Raw genomic sequence first — 24171 nt, 5'->3', positions numbered from 1 at the left:
ATACCTAGTTTTGCACTTACTAACAAATTATAATTAAATATATAAAACAACTGAAATGTTTTCTTATCATAATATGTTTCAATGCAATAACGTACCAAATAACAGAAACACATTTTTAGATTTAGTATTTTCTGATTTGCATAATGTTAATATTTCAGCTGCTGTTGACTGCATTTTTAGTAATAGTTTGCATCACGTTTCTTATCATGTTAATATTCAAACTGACTCATCTTCACTAATGCTTGATGAATTTTATTTCGATTTTCGGAATGCCGACTTTGGGGCTATTAACTTTCATTTGGGGGCTATTGATTGGAGTATGAATTTTGATGAGTTGAATGTTGATGGTGCTGCGGGTAAATTAAATGATATTTTACTTGATTTGTATGTTCCTAAAAAGAGACTAAGGTCTTTTCTAAATCTTTTCCTAAATGGTTTAGTCCTTTACTTAAAGACTTAATTTGTAAAAAAAGAAGGCTGCACACAGGAAATATACGTCTACTCCCTCACCTGACTCTTCTCGATGGAAAGTAGAACACAATCGTTGCTTTAGTGAATATATTGGTAAAGTAGAGAGGTCAGTGGTGGATGATAGTCGTTACTTTTGGAGGTTTGTCAATGACAAAAGAAAGAGCAATGCATTTCCAAATTCGATGTTTTTGGGCCAGGAAATGGCAGAGTCTAGGGAAGCAATTACTGATTTGTTTGCAAAGTTTTTTGCTACAGTTTACGACAACTCTACTTATCCCATTCCTGAGTCTCTTGAATTTGGTTCCCAGAATATTATTGTTGGACGCTTCACTCTCTCGGAGGTATTTTCTAAGATCCAGAAATTACCTAACAAGTTTATCTGTGGGCCAGGTAATATACCTAATGTCTTTTTAAAGAACTGTATTTATACAATTAGTAGGCCTCTCCAGATGATCTTTAATATGTCTTTACACGACTCTACCTTCCCAGAAGCTGGCAATAGGGGGGATATTGCCAATTATCGTGGAGTATGTATTCAAAACTCATTGGCCAAATTGTTTGATAGTTTGGTTTGCGGTCAGCTAACATGGCAATGCAAAGGAATCATTAGTGAAAAGCCGTCAGGATTCTCTTCTGGAAAATCCACAACCAGCAGTTTGGTTCAATAAGAGTGCGATCTGTTGGGAGCTTTAGAGAGGGGGGTTCAGACTGATGCGGTCTATACCGACTTCTCCAAGGGCTTCGACAGGGTGAACTTTGGTTTCTTGCTGGCCAAGTGGAAAAGTGCTGGTTTTCATGACTCCCTCTTAAAATGGCTAAAGAGTTTCCTGATAGGAAGAACTCAGAGTGTGAAGGTGCATGGCTGAACTTCTGCACCTACTAATGTAGTCTCAGGGGTTCCTCAGGGATCTCACTGTGCCCCTCTGCTCTTCAATCTATTTGTGAATGATATTGTTAATGTGATCAATCATAGTTCTGTAAGTATGATTGCTGATGACCTGAAGCTCTACATGCAGATTAAGCAGGTGAATGATATAGCCAAACTTCAGGAAGACCTTGAAGCTTTGTGTGAGTGGTCAGTGATGAACGGATTGAGGCTCAATATTTCCAAGTGTTGCTATATGTAGCATTCAAGATTCAATCAAGCAATTCAAGATTAGATCTAACCAGTGAGACATAAAGGAGTCTATAGGCTTGCAGAGAGAGATGTGATGAACAAATCTCAGATGCTCATCGAACCACACGCCTAAATCCTTGACTACATTCACATACTGCAAGGAGTTACCAAGGATACTATATGTAGAATTGAGAATCTCTTCGAACCTCTATGAAATGATATGTCATTTCCCGAGGGCATGCAATAAAGTGCTTTTAATTTTTTATCTCGCAAACGAAGAGAGATATGTAAGAAACTCAGGAGACAAAAAAGTTGTATTTTTAGCGGCTTAATTCGAAACAAATAAAAACATTGAAAAAAAGTCTGCGGCGCACATTTTTTTTGTCAAAAATATTGGTTAGGGTATCTTCCGGGACGCCACTAATTGTGGCTTAATTAGCCTCTTACTGCCCTTAATATCACTGTTAAATTTGAACAAAATCGACTGAAAGCTTATCAAGATATTTAGGAAAAACCTATTTTTAAAAAAAATTTGACACCCTGTATCTTGAAAATGAAGCTACTAAAATAGACCTATGTTTATGTGAACTTCATCTTGAACTTATTCATAGAATCAGCTCTTGGAGTTAGGCCGCGTACCTAAATAACACCCTGTATAGGATTTATCATTAAAATAAGCGAAGTTGACCTCTACTTCCGGTATATGTAGCAGAAATGCGAAATCCATGAATATATTTTATTTGTGTATTTCAACTTCCTATTATAGTTCATCGATACAGTTCCCAAAGATCCACCCTGTATAACTCGCGATTCGAAAGCTGCTGGTGGTGAGTCCACGCTTTTAAAAAAACCATCTATTGTTTGCCAAATTTTTTTCCTGCCACTGGAAAATTCAATACTTACCTTCCTTAAAACCGAAAAATCTTATTCCAAAACCACATTTTTTCGTTCCTAGCATAATACGTTTTATTCAAATATCACAAGTATAAAAATTCATATAACAACAACATTAACACTTTAACGACACTGCCCGCGCCTCCTCCCCCTTACGGCTCAAAATTCAAAAGGTAGTCCCTCAACTGGTGGGGCAAATTCAACTTATTAATGTTCAACCCCGGTCTTCTGTTAATGCAATTATGAATTTTGACCCGACATATTTGCTTCAAGGTTCTGGGTCTACTGTACAAGTCTCGAATGATATATGTGAGCGGTTCGGTCATTTTTCCCGGTACCAAACTTAACTGTTGAGTATGCAAGATCTTCAAACAGTCAAATAAAGGTTTGTGTTGCATTACCAGGTAGAACAACATAATGATTTTCGAGAAAGTCATCGTGGGGTCTATAATGAGGTTTTCTTTTCGTGATATTAGCATTACGTAGTAGTACATGATGTAATTCTTAGTTTTCCATATGCTTTGAGAGTGTAGGGAATGGTTCATCGCTTCCGACATGCTAAGCAATAAATCCGGATTGGCACCGTACTGGATTAACGTCAATGTTAAATCGTAAATGTAGTGAATATCCTTGCAGTCCCTGACGTTTTGGATCATATCCATACAGGACTGAAGGATATTTTGGGTTCTAGTGCTCACTTTGACGTTCGGGTCTAAATTATGCGTTAAAAGCAAAACCAGCAGGTTTTTTATGAAGTCGAAGTTCGTTTGCTTTTGCCCGTCACAAATTAACGTAATATTTTCGGATACGGCGAATACTAATACGTGAAGGGGCGTCAGGTTGGCACGGTAGCTACAATTTGGGTTGGCACCTTTTTCCAGAAGAATTCTAATACAATTCAAATAGCAAACCTAAAAAAGGAAATATAAATTTTAAGGGTGTTTTGCAAGAGTGTTTTTTTTTTATAACCTTCATATTGTGAGTGAAGTGATGTAAAGGGTCTTTGTTTATTAATGGGACGAGGCAGACCATTAAGGGAACTGAACCGTCGCGACCCACTTCGTTGGGATTTCCTGTAAGAATAAAATTTATTAACGTTCAAAGGTTTAAACAAGCGGAATAAGCAGTAAAGTGCAGGGTTTTATACTAAGCTAAGGGACTTCCTATCTATAGGAAGACCTATAGCAGAAGTGATTGCTGATAGAGAAAAATTACTGTTAGTAAAAATGTGCATAAGGTATGTTGTCCTTAAAAGCTGAGAATTATGAGGATATTTGTACGGAAAATTTTCTTCAGAAAATTAAAAATTGATAATTTTGATCTAGAACCTTATTTTATGAAGTATATAATAGTCAAAAGTGAAAAAATATAGTAGAACCTAACCCTCAGCAATATATCAAAATTTTATCTGACAAGCAAATATAGATTTTTTTTTCAAATAACTTTATTAATGACCCTTAAATAGTTTACAAAAAACGGGCACTAGGGCCTGTAACATTACTTAAATTTTACAATAACAATTTTAATTTTAAACTTAAGGTACTTAGTTTTAGAGTCATAATATTAATTTTATGAGATTATGGCTTTTTGATTACATACTATATCAAGTCACTTTAAGAAACATAAACATTTGTTCAAGTTTTTTACACATTTTCTTTTATTACATAATTTCCAATATTTGTAACCTTTTCAGGTAGGTACTAAATTATATGCTTGTATACTGCTATAAAGTGGAGAGTTCTGGAATTTTTTTGTTCTCACCAAGGCATTGCTTAACATGTTTTTATTTCTCGTGGAATATTTATGACAGTCTTTAATTTGTACTAGTTTTGACTTGTTTATTTGTTTACTTTCGCTGATTTGTTTTATATTTAGTATTTTAGTTTTAAGTCCAGTAATCAAGAGAGTATGTATGTTCTTGTCTTGTTATTTAGTAAATGAAAGCATATTTTAATTGTTCTAAGTGTGGGGAAAATTTTGTCACTTATTTTTTGTTTATGCTTGTTCCATGTTAATTTATTACTTATATACAATGCTTCCTGTTCGTTCATTTTTGTAAATTAGTTATTTTCTTCTTATGGGCTTATTTATCAACCGATTTAAAAAATAATCAGATCAAATTATGGAGAAAAGAAACCGCATTTTAAAAGTGATTGTTCCCAATATTGTGCTATTTAAAAAAATTAAGTAATTGCCAAAATTTGCAGTTTAGACATTTTCAATAGGCGTGTGAGAGATTTAAGTCACAAAATGTAACGAAAACTATTTTTCGTGATTACTTATTATTAAAAATTAAAACTTTCAACGCATTCATGACACCCTATTTTAAAATTTAAAAAAGTGATTTTTTCTATAAGTATAAAACAAGAAGTGGAAAATACAGTATTATTGTTTTTAGAATAATATTTTTTATCGAAATACGTAAAAATATACCAAGTGTCCTATTTAAAATAAGAAAGTTAGTGTCACTTCCTGTTAAACCGGAAGTGATGGAAAATAATAGAATATGTCAAAAGATGCTCTTATAACCATTGTATTGCTATACCAAATTTCAATTGTTTATCCTGAAAAGTAAAAAACTTATTACGTGTTCCCTTTTGTCTGTGTCACCCGGTATAGTAAAATTTAAGTTGCTCTTTATGTCGATACTTGCAAATCTAGATAAATTATATTGACCTGGAAAATGTGATTTTCCTAGCCTAAAAAATAAAACCAAAAATGTCGAATTTTTATTGGATTCTGGATTAAAGAACTAAGATCGTCAAAAAAATTTAGGCAAATCAATCAGAAGAACACAGCAGCACTAATTTTAATACAAATTTGTTTAAAATTAGCAAATAAAATATCGCCCAAGAAATCGGTGTACATACCTCCTTCATGTAGCAACATATTAAGCAACTCATAACAAACATCCCAATCCCTGACGTGTCTCAAAACGCACGCGACCGCCGAATTTCCGCTATGATTGATCGACTGTTTGGCACCGGCTTGAATGAGGTAACGCACTAAATGTAAAACATCCCATTTGTTCCATTTATCGTAACCATATTGAGCTTCTTCTAAGGCGTAACGCACCACCACCGCGTGGAGAGGTGTGTTTCCTAAACTGTCCGGAGCATTAATCAGTTCTTTACAGCCATAATCCAGGAGAAGTCTAATTGTTGCTATGGTGTCCTCTGCTGGTTTATGTGCAACTAAAAGAACTATAAAACGAGAATTGTTGTATTGTGTTTCTTTTAGTATTATTTCATGAAAACCATTTCCATGCTTTACTAAACAAATCTACACCTAATATTGTCAGAGCTTCTACACTTCTTTCAATAAAAAAAAACAATAATATCAATTGTAATGTAACTTACCAACATGCAATAAAGACATTTGTTGCGTACAAGTTCGGACAGTGGTGTCTGCACCAGCAGCTATTAGTAGTTCCAAGAACTTGAGGTCATTGGAAGCAGCATAATGAATAGGGTAGTACTCGTCTTTTAGAATATGAATTTCTTCGCTTCTTTCTTGAACTAAATACTCTGTACAATTCCATGCTTTTCTTTCACATGCCGCATGAAGCAAGGGTTTTCTTGCACGAAATATACCATTCTGAAAGCAAGTTTTATTATTACTACTCAATAGGAATTACAAAAATTTTACCCATGGATCTTCTGTTCTTTGAGCCAACATTACCAAAGTATTGACCTGGTCCCCATCTAAAGCATAATAAATTGCAGATTGTAGTTTGTTTGGCGGTTTATTGTCCCTGGTTTCTCTCTCTATACAAGTTTCATCTTGCTGTATTGTAGAACCTACAATCACGTATAACAATAGCAACTGAAGTAATTTTTTTAGTGATACATACAATATTTCCCTATCTCCTCGCAATTACCACTATGAGGGCCTGGCCAACACATCCTAGCCTCCAAGTCAATTTTAGCTCCATGTTTTAGTAATACCTCTACACATTCTTCATGTCTAAAATTTGTAATGATTAGTAATGAAAGGGAAAAAACTATGAAGAGTCTTACCCTTTGAGGCAAGCAATGTGAAGTGGTAAGCTGCAGGGGAATCGATTTACATCTGCGGCAGTATGCCTGGCTAGAAGCCATCTAACTAATTCAACATTATTTGCTCCTACACATTTTTGTAAAAGGTTGTAGCCAGTCTCATCATGAATTGCTAATATGTTCTCATTCTAAAAAGTGAAATAGTGCATAATGTTTCTTGTACGCCCAAACCAAAATAATCTTTTTAATGAGCCTAGACAGACAGGCTAAAAATGAGATGGGACTGTAATTAGTGGTTCATGCTCAAAAAGATGTGTGACTATAAAAACTTTGTTTATAGGTAAAAGAGACATTTGAGTGCACATCTAGAACACTTTTTTGTAAAATTATAACAAATCCTACAGAAACCCTATTTTATTTACATTTTTACTAAAAGTTCAATCTTCCAATATAGAAATCAAAGTTACATAAGATCTGAATAAGTTTCCATACATGTGTATTTATTTTATGTCTGTAAAGATATCCAGAACTTGATGTTGGAAAATAGATTTATCTAACTGATTTCACAATATACATATATTTTGCATAACTAGTCTCTAGAAAAATAAAATGGGTATAAGATGCAAGACAACAGATTTGACTACTCTCAAAGTAATTTAAATAATTGTGTACAGTGTGTGTATCAGAAACTAAATTGGTTAGCAAATAAAATACAATTAACCTGTAAAAAACAACTAAAAACTATAATTAACAAGTAATGTCATCAACAATATTATTTAGATAAAATACACCCAGACATAATTTTACAGGATTTGCAAAACAGATTTTTCCACTCAATACTCATATACTAAAGCCCTGTACTCTACTGTAACTTGTGTAGTTTTTTTTTATGTGTCTTCGACACTAAATACTATCTCATTTCCAGAAATTTATTTATTTATTTATTTATTTAGCAGTTTATTTCCAACAGGCAAAGCCCAGTTACAGGAAAATCTACAATTAATGTTTTGAAAGTGTAAACAAGTATTAAATTACTATAAATTAAATAACAAAAAGAAAGAAAAATAAGGAAAACTTAAATTACTATAGTAACATCATGTATATATCAAAATTAAAGAAGATGTAAATTAACATTAAAATGAACAAAGAAAGGGATTCATGGGAAAAGGGAAAAAAGTAGATCCTTTATGGAGCATACAAATATGTCACAGGTTGATGATACTGAATTAAAAATTCTGCACATTTCATATACGGGATCCTGAAACCTAATGTTAGTTCTGGCGCGATCTAAAGCAAAAGTGATATTTGCTCTAGAAGCAAATCGTGGTACATGAAATAGAATATCCTTCAAGAGAGGAGGAGAATTTATTTGATTATTGACCAACTTCCATAAGAATGTTACAAAATGAATTGTTCTCCTCATGGCCAGAGATTGCAGATTAAATCTACCTAACATCAGATCATGATTATGTCCCCTAACAGGATATATTCCATCCTCACGAAACATAAGAAACTTTAAAATTAAAACCCTTCTCTGAACACTCTCGATGTAGCCAACATGGCATTCATAGAAAGGACACCACACCAAGGAACCGTATTCCAGTCTTGATCTAACAAAGGAAAAGTACAATAGTTTTATTGAGTTTGAGTTGTTAAAGAGTCGGCTATTTCGAATGACAAAACCCAGAAGTTTCAAAGAGGAGGTCACTGTCTGTTCAATATGTGGCACAAATGTGAGCCTATCGTCGAATACAACCCCTAGATCTTTAATAGAAGTACTTCTACAGAGGATTTGATTGTCTATATTGTAATTAAACAAAACAGGATCGTTGGTTCGGTGAAAGGAGATCACATAGCATTTCGAGATATTAAGACATAACTGATTTCGACTGCACCACCCCCTAATTAGGTCTAGGTTACTCTGTAAGAACAAGCAGTCCATGATACTATTGATACACCAGAATATTTTCATGAGTCATATTACAGAGGTTAGTGATGCACGACCTTTTAGGAATAAAACCGTGCTGATCTATAGAGAGTGGTGATTAAACTTGGGGAAGAATTCTGTTATAAACAATAGTTTCAAAAGTTTTGGAAAAATTGCAAAGTATGGAAATAGGTCGGTAGTTGTCGATTCTGTTTATATCGTCTTTTTTGTGAATTGGTATTACTTTAGCACATTTCCAGACGCCTGGAAATTTGCCAGTTTTCAAAATAAGGTTAAAAATATGACATAAAGGCTGACAAAGGAGTCTTTAGCCACAAAACTTGGAACACCATCTGGACCGGCTGTCAACTTGTTTTTTAGCCTCCGACTAGCAGCAATAATTTCCTCAGTGGTAATTGATGGAAGAATGTCAATGAGGTCTGAGGAATTAGAAGGAGGATAGGTTTCTGCGAGGTTGATTGGATCTTTATAGGCATTCTGAAAAAGTTTGGCAAAAGCTGGCACAATATTTTCTGTTCCTTGAAAAGAATTACCATTGGCATCGCACATGATAGACGGAAGTGAAGAGTGACCTTTCTTAGCTCTAACGAAAGACCAAAACGATGAGGGATCAGTGACAATGTTCTCCTCGGCTTGGGTCACAAATGAGTTATAGGCCTCACGGACTTGAGATTTCACTGTCTGACGAAGCTTGTTGTATCTGGAAAGATTAAATTCAGTTGGAGAGGATCTATAATCACGATATGCTTTTTCCTTCTTAAAGATATTAGAAATAATTTGTTTTGAAAACCATACTGGAAATCGCCGTCGTCTTCGTTGTTTTAAAGGTGCTGAAGCAGCAAAAGCTGAATCAAGTCTTTTGTAAAGTTCCTTGCAAGCGCTGTTAACGTCAGAAGACTGCAAGACGGACAACCAGTCTGCATCAAGCAACAAATTATACATGAGTGGAAAGTCTGCTTTTCTGAAGTTAAACTGCTGTAGATTATTTGAACTTATAGAAGGATTATATTTATGAGGAAAAGCCGATTTAAAAGAAATTGCCAAAGCAGGATGCAAATCTTCGTGAATAAGCGGTGATATACTTTTGATGACACTGACGTCGAAATTTGAAAAAACCAAGTCAAGAAGCCTATTATTAACATTTGGAATATTGTTAAACTGCTTAAGACCAAGGATCTCGCATAGAATGGTCAAGAGCTTGCACTTGATACTGCTAGCTTCGGTTGTCTGATAAGACGGAACATTAAAATCTCCAACAATCATAACGCGTTTTGTGTGGACCAGATCCAGTGACATAATTGTTTCACACAAGGTCCCAAAGTCTCTCTTGGTTGTGCAAGGAGGGACATAGATTACAAATAAATAAAATACAAAATAACCATAAGTGAGCTTACAACCTAAAATATCTATAAGTGGTGTGGAGTTAAGGATGTCTTCCAAGTTAACCCTCTCTAGGTGGATGTTGTGAGAAGCTGCGACCAAGCAGCCACCACCACGAGTAGCGGCCACTCTATCCAGCTGTCTGTCAGATCTGAGCACTCTAAATGTTTCTGGACACAATTCAGAGTCGAGAATATCTGGTTGAGGCCACGTTTCGGTGAAGGCAATGATGTCAAAGTCGCACACGGAGATCCCTGTATAAAGCTTATCAGTCTTGGTGCGGAGGCCACATACATTTTGATAACAAAGACGTAGGTGGTGTGAAGTGCTGGAAGGATTTAGTTTTTTGTGGCGATGACAGGCCTGCCATTGTCAAACTTGATGTACAGATTTGTTTCTCCATTGGATCGCCGATGCTCAAGTACGTCCTTGACCTTTCGCAGATCACTCCTCTGACTAGGAGTGAGGTCAGCCTCAACATAAACCATCCTAGCAGAGCTAAACCTCCTCCGGTGCTTTAGTACATTGGTTACATCAGAATTGTTTGATAGAGCTATCTTGAGACATTTACGACCTTTACTATTTGGTCTGCCCAACTTAATCACTTCTGAGACATGCACTTGCTTGCCAGTAACTGAGTTTAGAAGATTAGATATTTGGGTAATTTCTGAAGTGTGTGGTAAGATTTCCATATTAAACAGCATGATATTATTCATTCTTCTCTGTCGATCCGCGACCTCTTGCATTAAATCATTGCTGTCGTTGACCTGGGATTGAGAAGTACTAGGTGGTATATTATATTGACTTGCTGTTGGTTATTGTGCAGATCACTCACTTTATCAATAACCTCACTAAATTGGGTGGTCATGTTGGCTTCTAATGAGCTAAGTTTTCCCTCCAAAGATTCAATATGCCTCTGAAGAACTGGGATGAGCTTTAAACCCTCAAGGCAGAGAGTACAAAAATATTTTAAACTATGTTTATCAACATCAATTCTATGACTTTGATCTCCGAACTAGTCAGATCTGAACATTCATAATGAAATTGTTGCCTACAGTCGACAAACTTGCATTTATCTGTAAATGCTTTTTCACATTTGCAACACTTCGCCATATTTCTAGAAATCAACAATTTGCAGGTGGAGAGTGTCTTAAGGTTGATATTAGATTGTTATTATTGATATTATTAGGTTGATATTATATTTAATTATATTAATGGTTAAAGATTTTGTAAATTTGTTAATTTTGGCAATTACGCTTACTATTATGTTGTAGTATTTGATTATTCCGCAAATGAGGTATTTTCATGTCGTATTACAATGATATATTGACAGTCAAGTCAGGATTTCAGTGGGCAATTCTACATGAAAAATTAACGCAACAAAGTTCCATGCACTTTTTTCGAAAACTCAAAATTAAGGAAAATACAGGGTGTTAAAAAAAATATTTTTTTTAATAACTTTTTTTGTAGTGTACTAATTTTCCAAATTTTGCATCCATATTACTAGTGTTTCTTTGTATTCACCCTATTAATTTCTAGACGCTAGTCGTCAATGACAAAAGGCTTAATCTAATCTTAATAATCTACCAAATAATCTGTCCGCCATTCCTTCCCTCAAAATGTTCTAGCGAGATTGCTAGCTGGTAATAAAGTTTTTAAATATTTTGTAAGTTATATTTGCAATTGTCTGATATGTTATGTGCACTGTTTATATACTTATATTTATGTTTTTTATATTATATTTTAACCCATTATATTTTAATTTTATGCTTTGTTTCTTGTCTAGTTATTTTATATCTTTTATTTATATCTGATGTATGTATGTCTGTTAAGTCTATTTTTACAGTTTTATAGTAAGTAGTTCTATTTCTGTAAAATTAAGCTTTTGAACTAGGATAATTTATATTAGCTTTGTCAAGAAGATCCATATCTTATGATAATAAAGCTTTTTTTTATCTTGGTAAGGGCCTCATTTGTATATGGTCACAGAAACCTTTTTAATCATTTACCTCTTAATTTGAGGAATACCGAATGTATAACTCTCATTAATAATTTTAAAGCCCCCTTAATTTTCTGGAGTTGTGAGCTTGGGATTTCAGCTGTTTTTGAATAATTTTAATTTTTACAAACTGTTAAGTTCTTATAGTTGTTAACTGAAGCCACCTATAGTATATAGTTTTTCAGTTTTTTTTTTAAGTTTACCTCTTTTGTATTACTTCTTGATCAAGCATAACTCATAAGTTGTCTTATGTCTTATGTTCCTAAAATAAGTAATAAGGTTATAATCCATAGGGATTTAAAAAACTTCGATAAGAGACAGATTGAGCTAGATGTACAGCATATAGATTATGAATCTATTTTGTAGCAAGCATTTTTAAATGATAGTGATACAAAAAAAATTTGGCATAAGTTAAAAGATTGGAATATAATGGATAATAAAAACAGTGAAATAACCTACTCTAAATAAATGTCGCTTTTGCAGATGTATACCGGTTGACCACACATAGATAATTTACTACTGAATTTCTATCAGGATACAAGGCTGGAAAAGCTTAATAATGCTGAACTTGTTTTTAAAGACATCTCAGAATATGATATATGCATGTCATTTAAAAGAATAAAATCAAAAAGTATGGGTATTGACCAAATAAGTTTTTTTTAGAGCTAAGACCAATTTCTCTTTTACCCATCTTTGCCAAAATGTTTGGTAGTTTTTTTAATTAATAGTGTTGGATATGTTGCTTGAATTTGTAAATATGCATGAAATTATAGCCTCAGTACAGTCTGGTTTTTGGAAAAATCATAGAACAGCTACAGCCCTGACAAAAGTAGCTTCTGAGATATCAACCAATATGGACTCCTCTTGTGTTTTTTGTATGGTACTGTTAGATTTCAGTAAGGCCTTTGACCTCATAAATCATGAGATGCTGTTGGCTAAAATAAGTTTCTTTGGTTTTTTCAGTAAGTGTTTGCAAATGGTTCCAAAGTTATCTTCAACTGAGGACACAGATTGTGGAGCTAGATGAAGTGCCCCAGGGTCTTTATTATTTAGCATCTACACTAGCGATCTTCCAGAGAAAATTTGGTTTTGTTCTGTAAATCTTTATGCAGATGACACACAGCTACTATCTAGATTTCCTTCTTATAATGCATGTCAATGTATGCAGGAAATTAAAGAGGACTTAAACTCAATATTTAAATGGTCAAGACAGCATGGGATGATTTTGAATGCTAACAAGAACACATACTTCCATAATCATAGGTTCTCATTTCTAATACATTAAAAAAACAATTTCATTAATCTAATTTCACTACTTTGCATATAAATAACAGTGTTGTTCCTTGTTCAGCATCAGCAAAAAATCTTGGTGTCATTTTTGATGAGGTCCTAAACTTTCAGGTACATGTCAATAAAAAATTATCATGCATGTACGCTTTACTTAAATGTTTGTATCAATTTAAATATTATTTGCCCAAAAATATCAAATTAATGCTTGTGGAGCCTCTTGTTTGGTCACAGCTAGATTACTGCAATGTTGTTTTTTACAATTACCTCACTCTTGAAATGAAGAACAAAATTCAGTTAGCTCAAAACACCTCTATGAGATTTGTTTTCAACATACAAAAATTTGATCACATAACACCAACATATGTTGACAATAAAATACCTACTAAAATTTGAAAGGAGAGCAGCTTTACATTTTGGTCAGTTTGTTTATAAAATTTACAAGTTGAGGTACCCTAAATATCTTTCAGATTATTTCACAGCAAGACAAGATTTACATAGTGACCGCCCAAGAAAGATTATAAGATTTCAAATACCAGTGCATAGAACTGAAGGTTTTAAAAACTTGTTTGCCTACAGGAGTGTATTTTTGCTAAACTCTGAAGTATAACTTAATAAGATCTTGCTCACTTTTCACTTTCAAGAAATACAAGGCTTTTCTGTTAGATTCACATATACCTTTATTGTAATATTAAGTAATTTTAAGAAACAAGTTTAGTATAAAGTAGCACCCACTAATACTGAATTTTTTAGGTAGCATGGAAGGACACATTATGTGAATGTTACCTTTTATGTAATATTTTGTTGTTGCATAATAAATGTTTATTTATTTTATTTATCTCATTATTAGGAATTTTATGTTAGGCAATATTTGGTAAATAAATAAATATAGAAACTATTAATACCATTAACCATAGTTTAATATTAATATAACTCAATTAAATATTACATAAACCTACCTTAGGTATTGCATAAAGTAGGCCCTCTAGCCTTTGAACCCCTATTTTAGGATTTGCAGTTAATGCAACAAAAATATCTTGCACTTTCTGTCTGGTTGACTCAGAAACTTTATGGCCATGTCCGTTGGTCAATAGGGCACTTCCGGACTGAAAAACTTGACTCACTGAGCCACCCATATTTCACTAAAGCCTTATTAGAGTCATTTTGAGGGAGAATTTTTTGTCACAGATCATGGAATAATTATTGCTCGATTTGTTTCTCAGGCATACTAGCTCACATTTTTCCAGATGATTGTTTATTTAAAGGATAGTAGGACTATAAATAAAACTTGGGTGAAAAAATCATTAATTATTTACCATAGGAGTTTTGCAAGATAAAAACAAACGTCACCGCACCGTAATTACGGCAGAACTTGACCCTAATTCAAGCCGAAACGAACGTAAGCCATTAAAACGTTCGGAATTTTTACGTTCGGTCTAGTGAAAAATTTAAAAAAAAAAATCATTACATATTATTATTATTCTGAGGAACACAAAATACGCAAACACTGACCCCCTCTGTGCCCCGCGCGCGCTTATCGATTGTCACATTGACAGACGTTTTGCGTCAGCGTATGCGTAACTACGAAAATGCCCTAAATAAATAAAGATTTTTCTAGGAATGACAATTTGTGGTGAATTGGGTTGTGTGCTGCCATCTATCGGATCGCATTATTAAGCTTAACCAGTTAATAAAGAGCAACGACGTTGCCAGTTGGTAAGAAATTTCCCTTTTTTTGTAAAATTTTCGTAAAATTAAAATTAGAAATCATTTTGGGTATTAAATTAGACCTTTAAAATGTCTAATCAAACAAATATCAGGATTTCTAAATTTAACAGCAAACTTAATTTATACATTCAAAGGCTTAATCAATATGTTCAGGGTAAATTTTGTTTCATATATTAAGTTTACACGTGACATTAATGCGAATTAGAGAAAAAGCGCTTTGGCCTGTGTTTACACAACGGTTTTAAGAAAAGGTTTTAGCGTTGACGTTAACCAGCTGTTTTTTATTGCCCACCTAAATAATTTACTGATAAATTACTTAGGTTGAGGAGATTGAGTAAAAATCTATCTAGTAAAAGAATATATAATGAATATATTAAAATATTACCGTTCATTGAATAATGTTACTGTAAACCACTGATTAAACGGTTTTAATTTTTATTTTTAAAAACTATGTGATACTCTGATCAATAAATTATTTTAAAAAAAACTTCTGGAAAAAACTTGTATTTTATTTATTTTTTTACTTATGCAAGAGTAAATTTTACTTTTTAACACTAATAGATGAAATAAATATGTAAATCTGGCTACACTGTGTTAAATTCAACATCTCTTGGTAGTTCTAAAAGATGACGAGAAGTCATGAGGGCGCCACATAATAACACCCAAGTTGACATTTTAATGCATTTTTATTATTTATGTTGGACGATGTCTGCAATCTGTTTGCCTCTCACTCACTCAGTCAACCCCCTCTCACCATTCTCCATACGCCATCTCTTTCCTTTGATTGTGGCGGTAGTGGAAGTGGGAGATAAGAAAAGTTGCAATAACCTCATTCCTTTTAGGAAAAGTGCAGAAAATTAGTTTATTAATTAATAATTGGAAAAATAAATTAACTCTTTAATCAAATGGTCAAAAGTGGAATGGGAGATAGAGATTGGCGACCATTCGTATATGGAGGTCTGGCAAGCTGCGTAGCAGAGTTTGGTAAAGTCTTAGCCAGTTATTACCACTACAGTTATCAGTTATTACTCTAGTTATCTTTAAAAGTTTCCATAGATAGACAAAAATAATATCCTAATATTTTTTTAGGTACTTTTCCAATTGATGTCACTAAAACACGATTACAAATCCAGGGCCAAAAGTTAGATAAAAACCATGCCCAATTAAAGTATAAGGGAATGGTAGATTGCTTTTTTAAAATCTGCAAACAAGAGGGATTTGCTTCACTTTACTCAGGGTAATAGCCTCAGTAATCCTAACAATTATAGTGCAACTAACTACTCAATTTTTATTTAGTATATGGCCAGCAGTATTACGTCAGGCAACTTATGGAACCATCAAGTTTGGTACCTACTACTCATTGAAAAGTATTATTTTAGAGCACAATAAGGGTGAGGAGAGTGTCAGTGTAAACATAGTCTGTGCTGTGATAGCTGGTGCTTTCTCTAGTGCCATAGCGAACCCAACCGATGTACTTAAAGTGCGGATGCAAGTGCAGGGCACTGCGGGAGTTGGTCTTGTAGATTGTTTTAAGGATGTTTATACTCACGAAGGAATCTCTGGGCTATGGAGGGTAAGATTATGTTATTTTTTGTTAAAATCATTTAGGTGTGCGAAAGTTTTACATATTTTGTTTTTCTCAAATTTGGGAATACAGGGGTTTTATGAAAGTAATCTTAATGGAGTAACTAATCTTAAGGAACTTAATAGTTTTGTTATTTTTCTCTTTATTTAATTAGATGATGTAACATTGTTGTTTATATTGAAATGATAATTTTGGACAATTATCAAAGTATTTAAAAATGTTAAGAATTTATTAGCAATCATAGTTGAGGAAAAATTTTATTTATTTTGTGATAAGTATTTATATAATTTTCTAATGAATTATTTAGCTTCTATGGCTAAAAGTTTCATTTAAGTATTTTTAGTTTTACAGGTTGTGATAATAATATGTTGGATTAATTAATAATTAAGTTTCTTATAGGCTTTGATAGATTTGGTTTTTAATAATCATGAATCAACATTATAAAACATTGAAATTAACAATACATTTTTATGAACAGCCTAAGATTAATTTTAAATAACGAAGACATAATGCCTTATAAGCAGCATGTAGCCAAAGTCAAAATATACTTTATTTGCTAAGTTTACAAACTTGTGCTAAAAGCTTCCTAATCCTAGAATTTATAATACAAGTATTTATTTGGTTATACAGGATACAGGACAAAAACAGAATACAGAATCAATTTTGATTGTACATAGAAGCATATTTTATATAATCAAATAAAAAACCAAAAAAGAAGAAAAGAAAAGGCGAGAATCTACATAAAACAAGAATAATAAAAAAAAAATAAAATAAAATAAATCTGATCAACAGATATATAATAATAATAATAATAATAAATTCCTTTATTGCCATCCAAATAAAAAGACAAAGCAACATCAACAAATTTTGACTTGAATTAAAATCTTATGACCTATCAACAAATACCCCATATAAACACAAAAACTTAAAAATCTGTAATTCATAAAAATACATTTTTATATATTGAATTTAAAAGAGTAGAATCTTTTTTCAATCAGAAATCGCTTAACACTCTGTTTAAATAAGTTACGGCTCTGAATCTGTCGCAGACCCACCGGTAACATGTGGTATGCCTTTACTGCTCGGTAAGTTGGGCTTCTTTCAAAGAAAGCTGACCCGTGTGCAGGTATTCCAAGAGCTTCTCTGTTTCTTGTTATGTCTCGTGAGTACCCATCCTGATTTGTTGGAAACAACTGAGGATGCTTAATAAACATGTGACAAGTGATAAGAAGTATAGTGATGGGGCAGTAAGTACACCGAAACCATCAAAATACTCCTCACATGATGTTTTGGGAGTGAGTCCCATAGATAATATATTAATAACTAGAAGGTTGAGTCCAAATATGCACCGAATTATTCGTTTTTGTGCCTTAAAAATATTTTGGGCATCCCTTCCACTACCCCAAAACATGATGCCATAATTCAGCACTGACTGAATGTTTGAAAAGTAAAAAATCTTAATGGTTTCTATTGATAGTTGATCCCTGAGTCTACGAATAAGACCACAGAGGCTGCTCAGTTTTGATGTTAAGTAATTTATGTGTTTTTCGTAACTAAGACATCCATCCAAGTGTATACCCAAGAATTTAATACTGCTCAAACACTCTATAGACCTTCCATTAAGTTTTACATAGAGTGATGTGTCTTTTTTGAATTTAGAAAATGTAAGCAGGCCAGTTTTTTTTAGTATTTAATTTAAGTTTTTTTTCTTCACACCATTTTTTCATTTGTTCAGCTGCTTGAGAGCATTTTATTGAGATCACATTCTGGGTGGAACCGCTTTGCAGCACTGATGAGTCATCAGCGAACTGACTAACTATATCAGCTAATATATTTGCATTTAGGTTATTAACATACAAAAAGAATAACACAGGGCCCAAAATAGAACCCCGGGATACTCCCTGTGTTAGCTTTGCTGGAAGACAGTATGTCGTTTTCCCCCCATCTGTGACACCAACAATTTGCTCTCTGTTATTTAAATAAGATTTTAAAAGTTGTAAACCCTGACCTCTAATGTCATATTTTTCTAATGTAAGGAAAAGAATTTCATTATCAATAGTGTCAAAGGCCCTTGAAAGATCGAAATACAGGCCAGCTACCTGTTCGTTTTTATCAATTTGATTTGCAATAAATTCTATTGTTTTAAAGATTGCTAATTCTGTAGATTTTGATTTCCTAAAACCATGCTGACTCGCAGAAAAAACTCTTTTTTGTTCTAAGAACTCAACAAGCCTACTGTAGATCGATCTCTCAAAGATCTTCGACACCGACGGAAGTAGTGATACCGGTCTGTAGTTTTTTATTTCTTGAGGGCTACCCTTTTTAAGTACTGGTACTATTTTTGCCTTTTTAAGTTGGTTAGGGAATATGCCTGTTTCAAAACAACAGTTTACTATTACATTTAATGGCTTTTTGATAAGGCTAGCAATTTTTTTTAGTAAGAAAACAGGCACTTCGTCCAGTCCTGATGAATATTTATTGGGTAAATGCATAATAATATTGAAGATTTTTTGTTCACTTGTAGGAAACAGGTATAAAGTGTCCGGACATAGCACATCATCCACTATCTGCCCACGAACCTTGTTGCCGGGATTAGGGTATAATTTAAAATGCTGAGAGAAAGCCTCCGCAATCCTTTCCGGATCAGCTACCAATTCACCTATTTAATCTTATTAATTTCTCTTAATTATCACCTAATTATTTTTAAATTAAAATGAGTCGTTAAAATACTTTTTAAGGTCTGTAACAGTCCTAATCGAAAAAGGAACATGATTAAATATTTTTACGACTAATAAATATAAGAGAGTTTCTCATAAGTGAGGAGGTGGGGATTGGAAGAGATAAGTTGCCCACTTGACGAGTATTATGACTGGTGTAGGATGGTGGACTTACGGACTTATGTATGAGTGTTGCAGTTTCCAATATAAAGAGTGAGAAAACTGTTAAAATTCTTTCAGCTACAAAAAGAGGTTTACAAGAGACTCTCAGACCAACACCACACAGATACCTTAATGCTTTTATCTGAATAGTAAAAATTATGTTAAGGAGTCCCTTGGAGCACAAACCCCAAAATGGCAACCCATAACGGATATGAGAGTCTATTAAGGCGAAATAAACTGAACGAGCAAACAACCCCCCCAACTCACTCATGTCTGGCAACCCTGACTGCAAAACAACCAGAAGAAAGTTTAGCAGCGAGGCCCAAAACGTGGTTGTCAAACCTTAAACTCTCATCAATGAAGAGGCCGAGAAATCGACAATAATCCCTACCATGTAGTGGACTCTGCTCATCAAACAAAAAACCCTCTACATTACACTTAAAGCCCAGAACAAAAGTCTTATCAACATTGAATACAAGCTTATTGCAGATGCATCACTCTTTAATTTTGTGAAGGTCCTCTACTATGAGAGATCTGACTACTTTTTGATCTTTGTTATGCCACAGAATTGTAGTATCATCGGCAAACTGAACCACTAGTCCATGCAGTGATAGAGAGCTTAAGTCATTAACATATAATAAAAATAAAATAGGACCCAACAAATAGTATCTGAAATCCAAAGTATCTGAAAATGGCATCCTGTGTGCCCTTAGATGACTGAAATCCATACTGATTAGGGAATAGCACATCGTTTTTGGTCAAAAAAGAGACAATTCTCTTTTTTGCAAGCCGCTCAAGAACCTTGGAGAGGGTAGACAAAATTGATATGGGGCGGAAGTTAGAGGGTCGGTCTAAGCTACCACCCTTATGAAGAGGGATAATCATAGCTTCCTTTAAACAGGATGGGAACTCGCCCTGAAGAAATGATTGAATGATTGCCCATACCAAAGCAGCTAAAGCGCTCGCAGGCAGAAGTGACAGCAGACGTGAAGAGATACCATCGGAACCCGAAAACCTATGATTCTTCAAGCACTGAATTGTTTCTAGGACCTCGGTGGCATCTACAGGTTGGAAAAAGAATGATTGGTTGATAGCATTCCGATTAAGATACTGCAATGGATCGCCGTCACTGGGAACTGCTTCCAGTAACTTCTCAGCAATATTAGAAAAATAGTCATTGAAATCATCGGGCCCCAAGTCCGATTCAACCAACCGCCGACGAGAAGACCCTACATTCGTTAATGATTAACCAACTTTCCTTCTGTCTCTTACCGGACGAATCAAAGCGCTCATTGTACAGTTCCTTTCTGACTTTAATCAGATGCCTATAAATTTTCCGATAGTCCTGAAAATAAGACCTGATGAATTGATTGTCAATAGATTTGCGAAGTCTTGGTAAGCATCGCAAATTTTGGGCAGATGTTTTTAGTCCCGCAGTGATCCATGGTTTTCGTCTCTTGGATTTAAGTCTAACCAAGGGAAAGCAGATATTTACTAACTTAATGTAAACTTAATGCCTGCCCAATAAATACAAACATAATTTCTTATACAAATAAAATAAATTTGAAAACTAACCAAATCCAAAAATAAACCAATTTTTACAAATTATTATAATTACTTCTTATTTCCTCATTGAGCTTAAACCTAGATTTATTTTTATGTTTGGTTTTTTATTATTTATTTTTCTCATTTCAGTCAGAAGTAAATTGTAAAATTGAGGAGATAAATAATTTAATTATTGCAAATGCCAAATACTTTCGGCAATGATTAATTGTCATGTCAGTTTTCTCTTCTCTATACATAGTGGGATAGAGTTTATTCTTTCTATAAAAATATTTTTAGAAGATAGTTTTTAAATTTGTTTTATAAGTTGCTCCTCAAGATATACTCGCGAAGTGGAAAGTGACTCTATAATACAATCTCTTATATGCACCAACATAAATATTTACAGTATATACAGTATCGGACAAAAATAGAGCGAGGATACAGTTTTTTTCTTTTATTAAAAAACAAGATAAACAAGATCATAAAAAGAAAAAGAAAAGTTAAATATTTCTATACGACAAAAATTAAGCGACGCTTACAATAAAAATAAAAGAAAACATTATTAGATTGCGCCCTCAATATTTAGTCCACAAGCCTTTATTTGCGATTACCTGGCGGCACCTTTGAGGCATGGAAGAAATTAAATTATCAATTATATCTTGATCAATATTTTTTTAAAATTTCTTCAAAAATGTACTCTTTGTTTTTATAGGTTTTACTTCTAAGTTGCCTATCCACAATTTCCCACAGGTTTTCGATCGGGTTAAGATCGGGCGATTGGGCTGGCCATTTAAGAATGGATCATTTGAATGGAACTTGGATCATTGTCGTGTTGGAAAACAAAACGTAGTGGCATATTCCATTCCGTATAAGGTAGCATGACATTTTCAAGGATATATTTATACTTAAACCTATCCATAATGCCCTCCATTTGGTAAATTGGGTCCATTTCATAGCCAGAGAAACAACCCCACACTAACACGTAGCCTCCTCCATGTTTTACAGTACCTTGGACATACTTTGGGACTTGGGTCAAGTCTTTTACCTGCAATACGACGAACATATTGAACACCATCACTTTTATACAAATTAAACTTTGACTCATCACTAAAAAGCACTTTTTTCCATTGCTCTGGTGTCCAGTGAGCATGTTGTTCTGCAAACAGAAGATGTGCTTTAATATTCTTCTTACTAAGAAGCGGTTTTTTGGCAGGTTTGCATGCTTTTAAGCCTGCTTCAACTAGTCTGCGCTGTATCATTCGAGAGGAAACATTAGAGCCCCCCAGCTTCAGCCAGAATTTGCCTGGGAGATCCTTTTAATTTTTCTATCCAGTTTCTTTGAAGTTTTTCTTGGTCTACCCGTCTGTTTTCGGTTAACTACTTTTCCTCTAATTCGATAGTTCTGAATGGTCCTGACACTGTCCGACACAACAGATTTTGAAACCCTTAGATCTTGTTTTATTACGTATTGTGGTGTTCCCATCTTATACGATGCAATAATTCTTTCTTTAAGATCAATAAAAAAACTTTTACCACGAGGCATTTTTAAACAAAATATAGATTTGATACCGACCAAAACCGATGTTTATCTACTAATGGTATGAACAATATCGATCAAGTCGCTTTATTTTTGTCCATGAAAAAATGCATAAAAACATACAACAATTTACTAATCTCTTGCTATTCATCACAAGAGCCAAAGAATGTTTAAATACGATTAACAAACTAAGGTATGTACTGATACTACAAAATTGTTCCTAATTATACGAGGTACAGTCACAAAGTTTTTTAGGAATATTATAGCGTCGCTTAATTTTTGTCCAATACTGTATATCTGTGAGTCAGGAAGCAGAAAAAATAACTATATTAAATGTTAGAATTTATTCATACTTTATTATTTTTAACTTTAAGGAAGAAAACTAATTTTTTGGAAAATTCATAGAACCACTAAATTTTGAAAATGTAAGTCTTCTAAACACAACAATTTTATTAATATTTAACTAGAATATTATATGTGTAAAATAAAAAAATCATATAAACAGAGAATTATTGAAAAATTAAAAATCAAGATATTTAAATCTTAATTCAATTTTTATTCTCAAATTTTATAACTATTTGTTCTAGCAAAAATAACCAGCAAATTAAATAAGCCTGTACTAGGTGGGTTGTATAGGAAAACAATATTGTAAAACACTCTCTATTTTTCTTATAAATTCTCAAGATTTTTTTAAATTTGGAAATTCTACTAGCAACATATTAAAAGTTAAATTATTTTTTAGGGAGTTAGTCCTACTGCCCAAAGGGCAGCAGTCATTGCTGCTGTAGAATTGCCAGTATATGACTTTTGCAAGAGTCATCTTATGAATGTTTTAGGAGATACTACCTCAAATCATTTTCTTTCTAGTCTTTTTGCCAGTTTGGGAAGTGCTATTGCTTCCACACCGGTTGACGTCGTTCGGGTAAGGACCTTGCAAATATGCACATAGCTGATTTGCAAGAAAACACTATGCGACCTTACAGTTAACTAAAATCAAATTTTAGACTCGTCTTATGAATCAAAGGAAGCTGAAAACAGCAGGAATAGCCGTCCCGTATCACCTCTACACAGGAACTTTAGACTGTTTTGTGCAAACCTTCAAAAACGAAGGCTTTTGGGCATTTTACAAAGGCTTTATTCCCACACTATTCCGCATGGGGCCTTGGAATATAATTTTCTTCATTACATATGAACAACTAAAACACCTTTATTGAGATTTCACACTTTTTTGGACTGTTGACATTTTTCCCTGTTCTGAAAGTGTGTGAACCCATATACGTACGTATTGACGACGAGTTGCATTTTACCATTTGAGCATTGACTTATACACTTTAGGCATTTTTGAGCACACATTTTTTTTCAAATAGTAGAATTTGAAAATGTATATAATTTTACATCTGACTTGTACATTGAAATTTAAAAATAAATGTGGTTCTGTCCAAACAATGAAATTTATGCCTTTTTTTTTGTGACCTCTAAATAACTCGTTATTTATTTATTTAATAAGTCAACCTTAAGGTAGCGCATTATAACATTAAAATATTGAATGTTGACGACCATACAAAGTGTGGTGAGAGTATGGATAAAATATATTACTTTCACGTATGGTGATGATAGGAGCATGAAAGTTTTAAAACTTGCAGAAGATCTGGAGTTAGTATGAGAATTAACCAATTTGAAAACAAGAAGTATGTCGGAGTAACATTTAATTTTTTTAAAGAATGGGGAGTTTAAAACCAATGTATTGTAGAAATTTAGTTTGACTTTTGAGTATGCTCAATGTTATCAATATGTGTCACATGA

The 24171-nt window shown here is 33.5% G+C and overlaps 2 protein-coding genes across 2 annotated transcripts; one reads left to right on the top strand and one right to left on the bottom strand.

Annotated features, from left to right (window-relative positions):
- Window positions 1-2528: 2528 nt before the first annotated feature.
- LOC126744277 (ankyrin-3) lies at window positions 2529-14643 on the bottom strand. The gene is made up of 8 exons (XM_050451651.1): window positions 14054-14643; window positions 6502-6668; window positions 6336-6448; window positions 6131-6282; window positions 5842-6079; window positions 5353-5685; window positions 3452-3555; window positions 2529-3393 (listed from the first exon to the last, which is right to left on the bottom strand). The coding sequence occupies exons 1-8, from the start codon at window positions 14228-14230 to the stop codon at window positions 2635-2637; spliced, it is 2043 nt and encodes a 680-aa protein (XP_050307608.1). The 5' UTR covers window positions 14231-14643; the 3' UTR covers window positions 2529-2634.
- Window positions 14644-15550: 907 nt separating this feature from the next.
- LOC126744279 (mitochondrial uncoupling protein Bmcp) lies at window positions 15551-23819 on the top strand. The gene is made up of 5 exons (XM_050451655.1): window positions 15551-15806; window positions 15912-16059; window positions 16119-16395; window positions 23111-23290; window positions 23373-23819. The coding sequence occupies exons 1-5, from the start codon at window positions 15728-15730 to the stop codon at window positions 23580-23582; spliced, it is 894 nt and encodes a 297-aa protein (XP_050307612.1). The 5' UTR covers window positions 15551-15727; the 3' UTR covers window positions 23583-23819.
- Window positions 23820-24171: the final 352 nt, after the last annotated feature.

The sequence above is a fragment of the Anthonomus grandis genome, chromosome 13 (genome assembly GCF_022605725.1).
Source record: "Anthonomus grandis grandis chromosome 13, icAntGran1.3, whole genome shotgun sequence".
Classification (NCBI taxonomy): Eukaryota; Metazoa; Arthropoda; class Insecta; order Coleoptera; family Curculionidae; genus Anthonomus; species Anthonomus grandis.
Note: the sequence above shows the minus strand (reverse complement) of the source record. Positions and strands in the feature narration are given on the sequence as shown.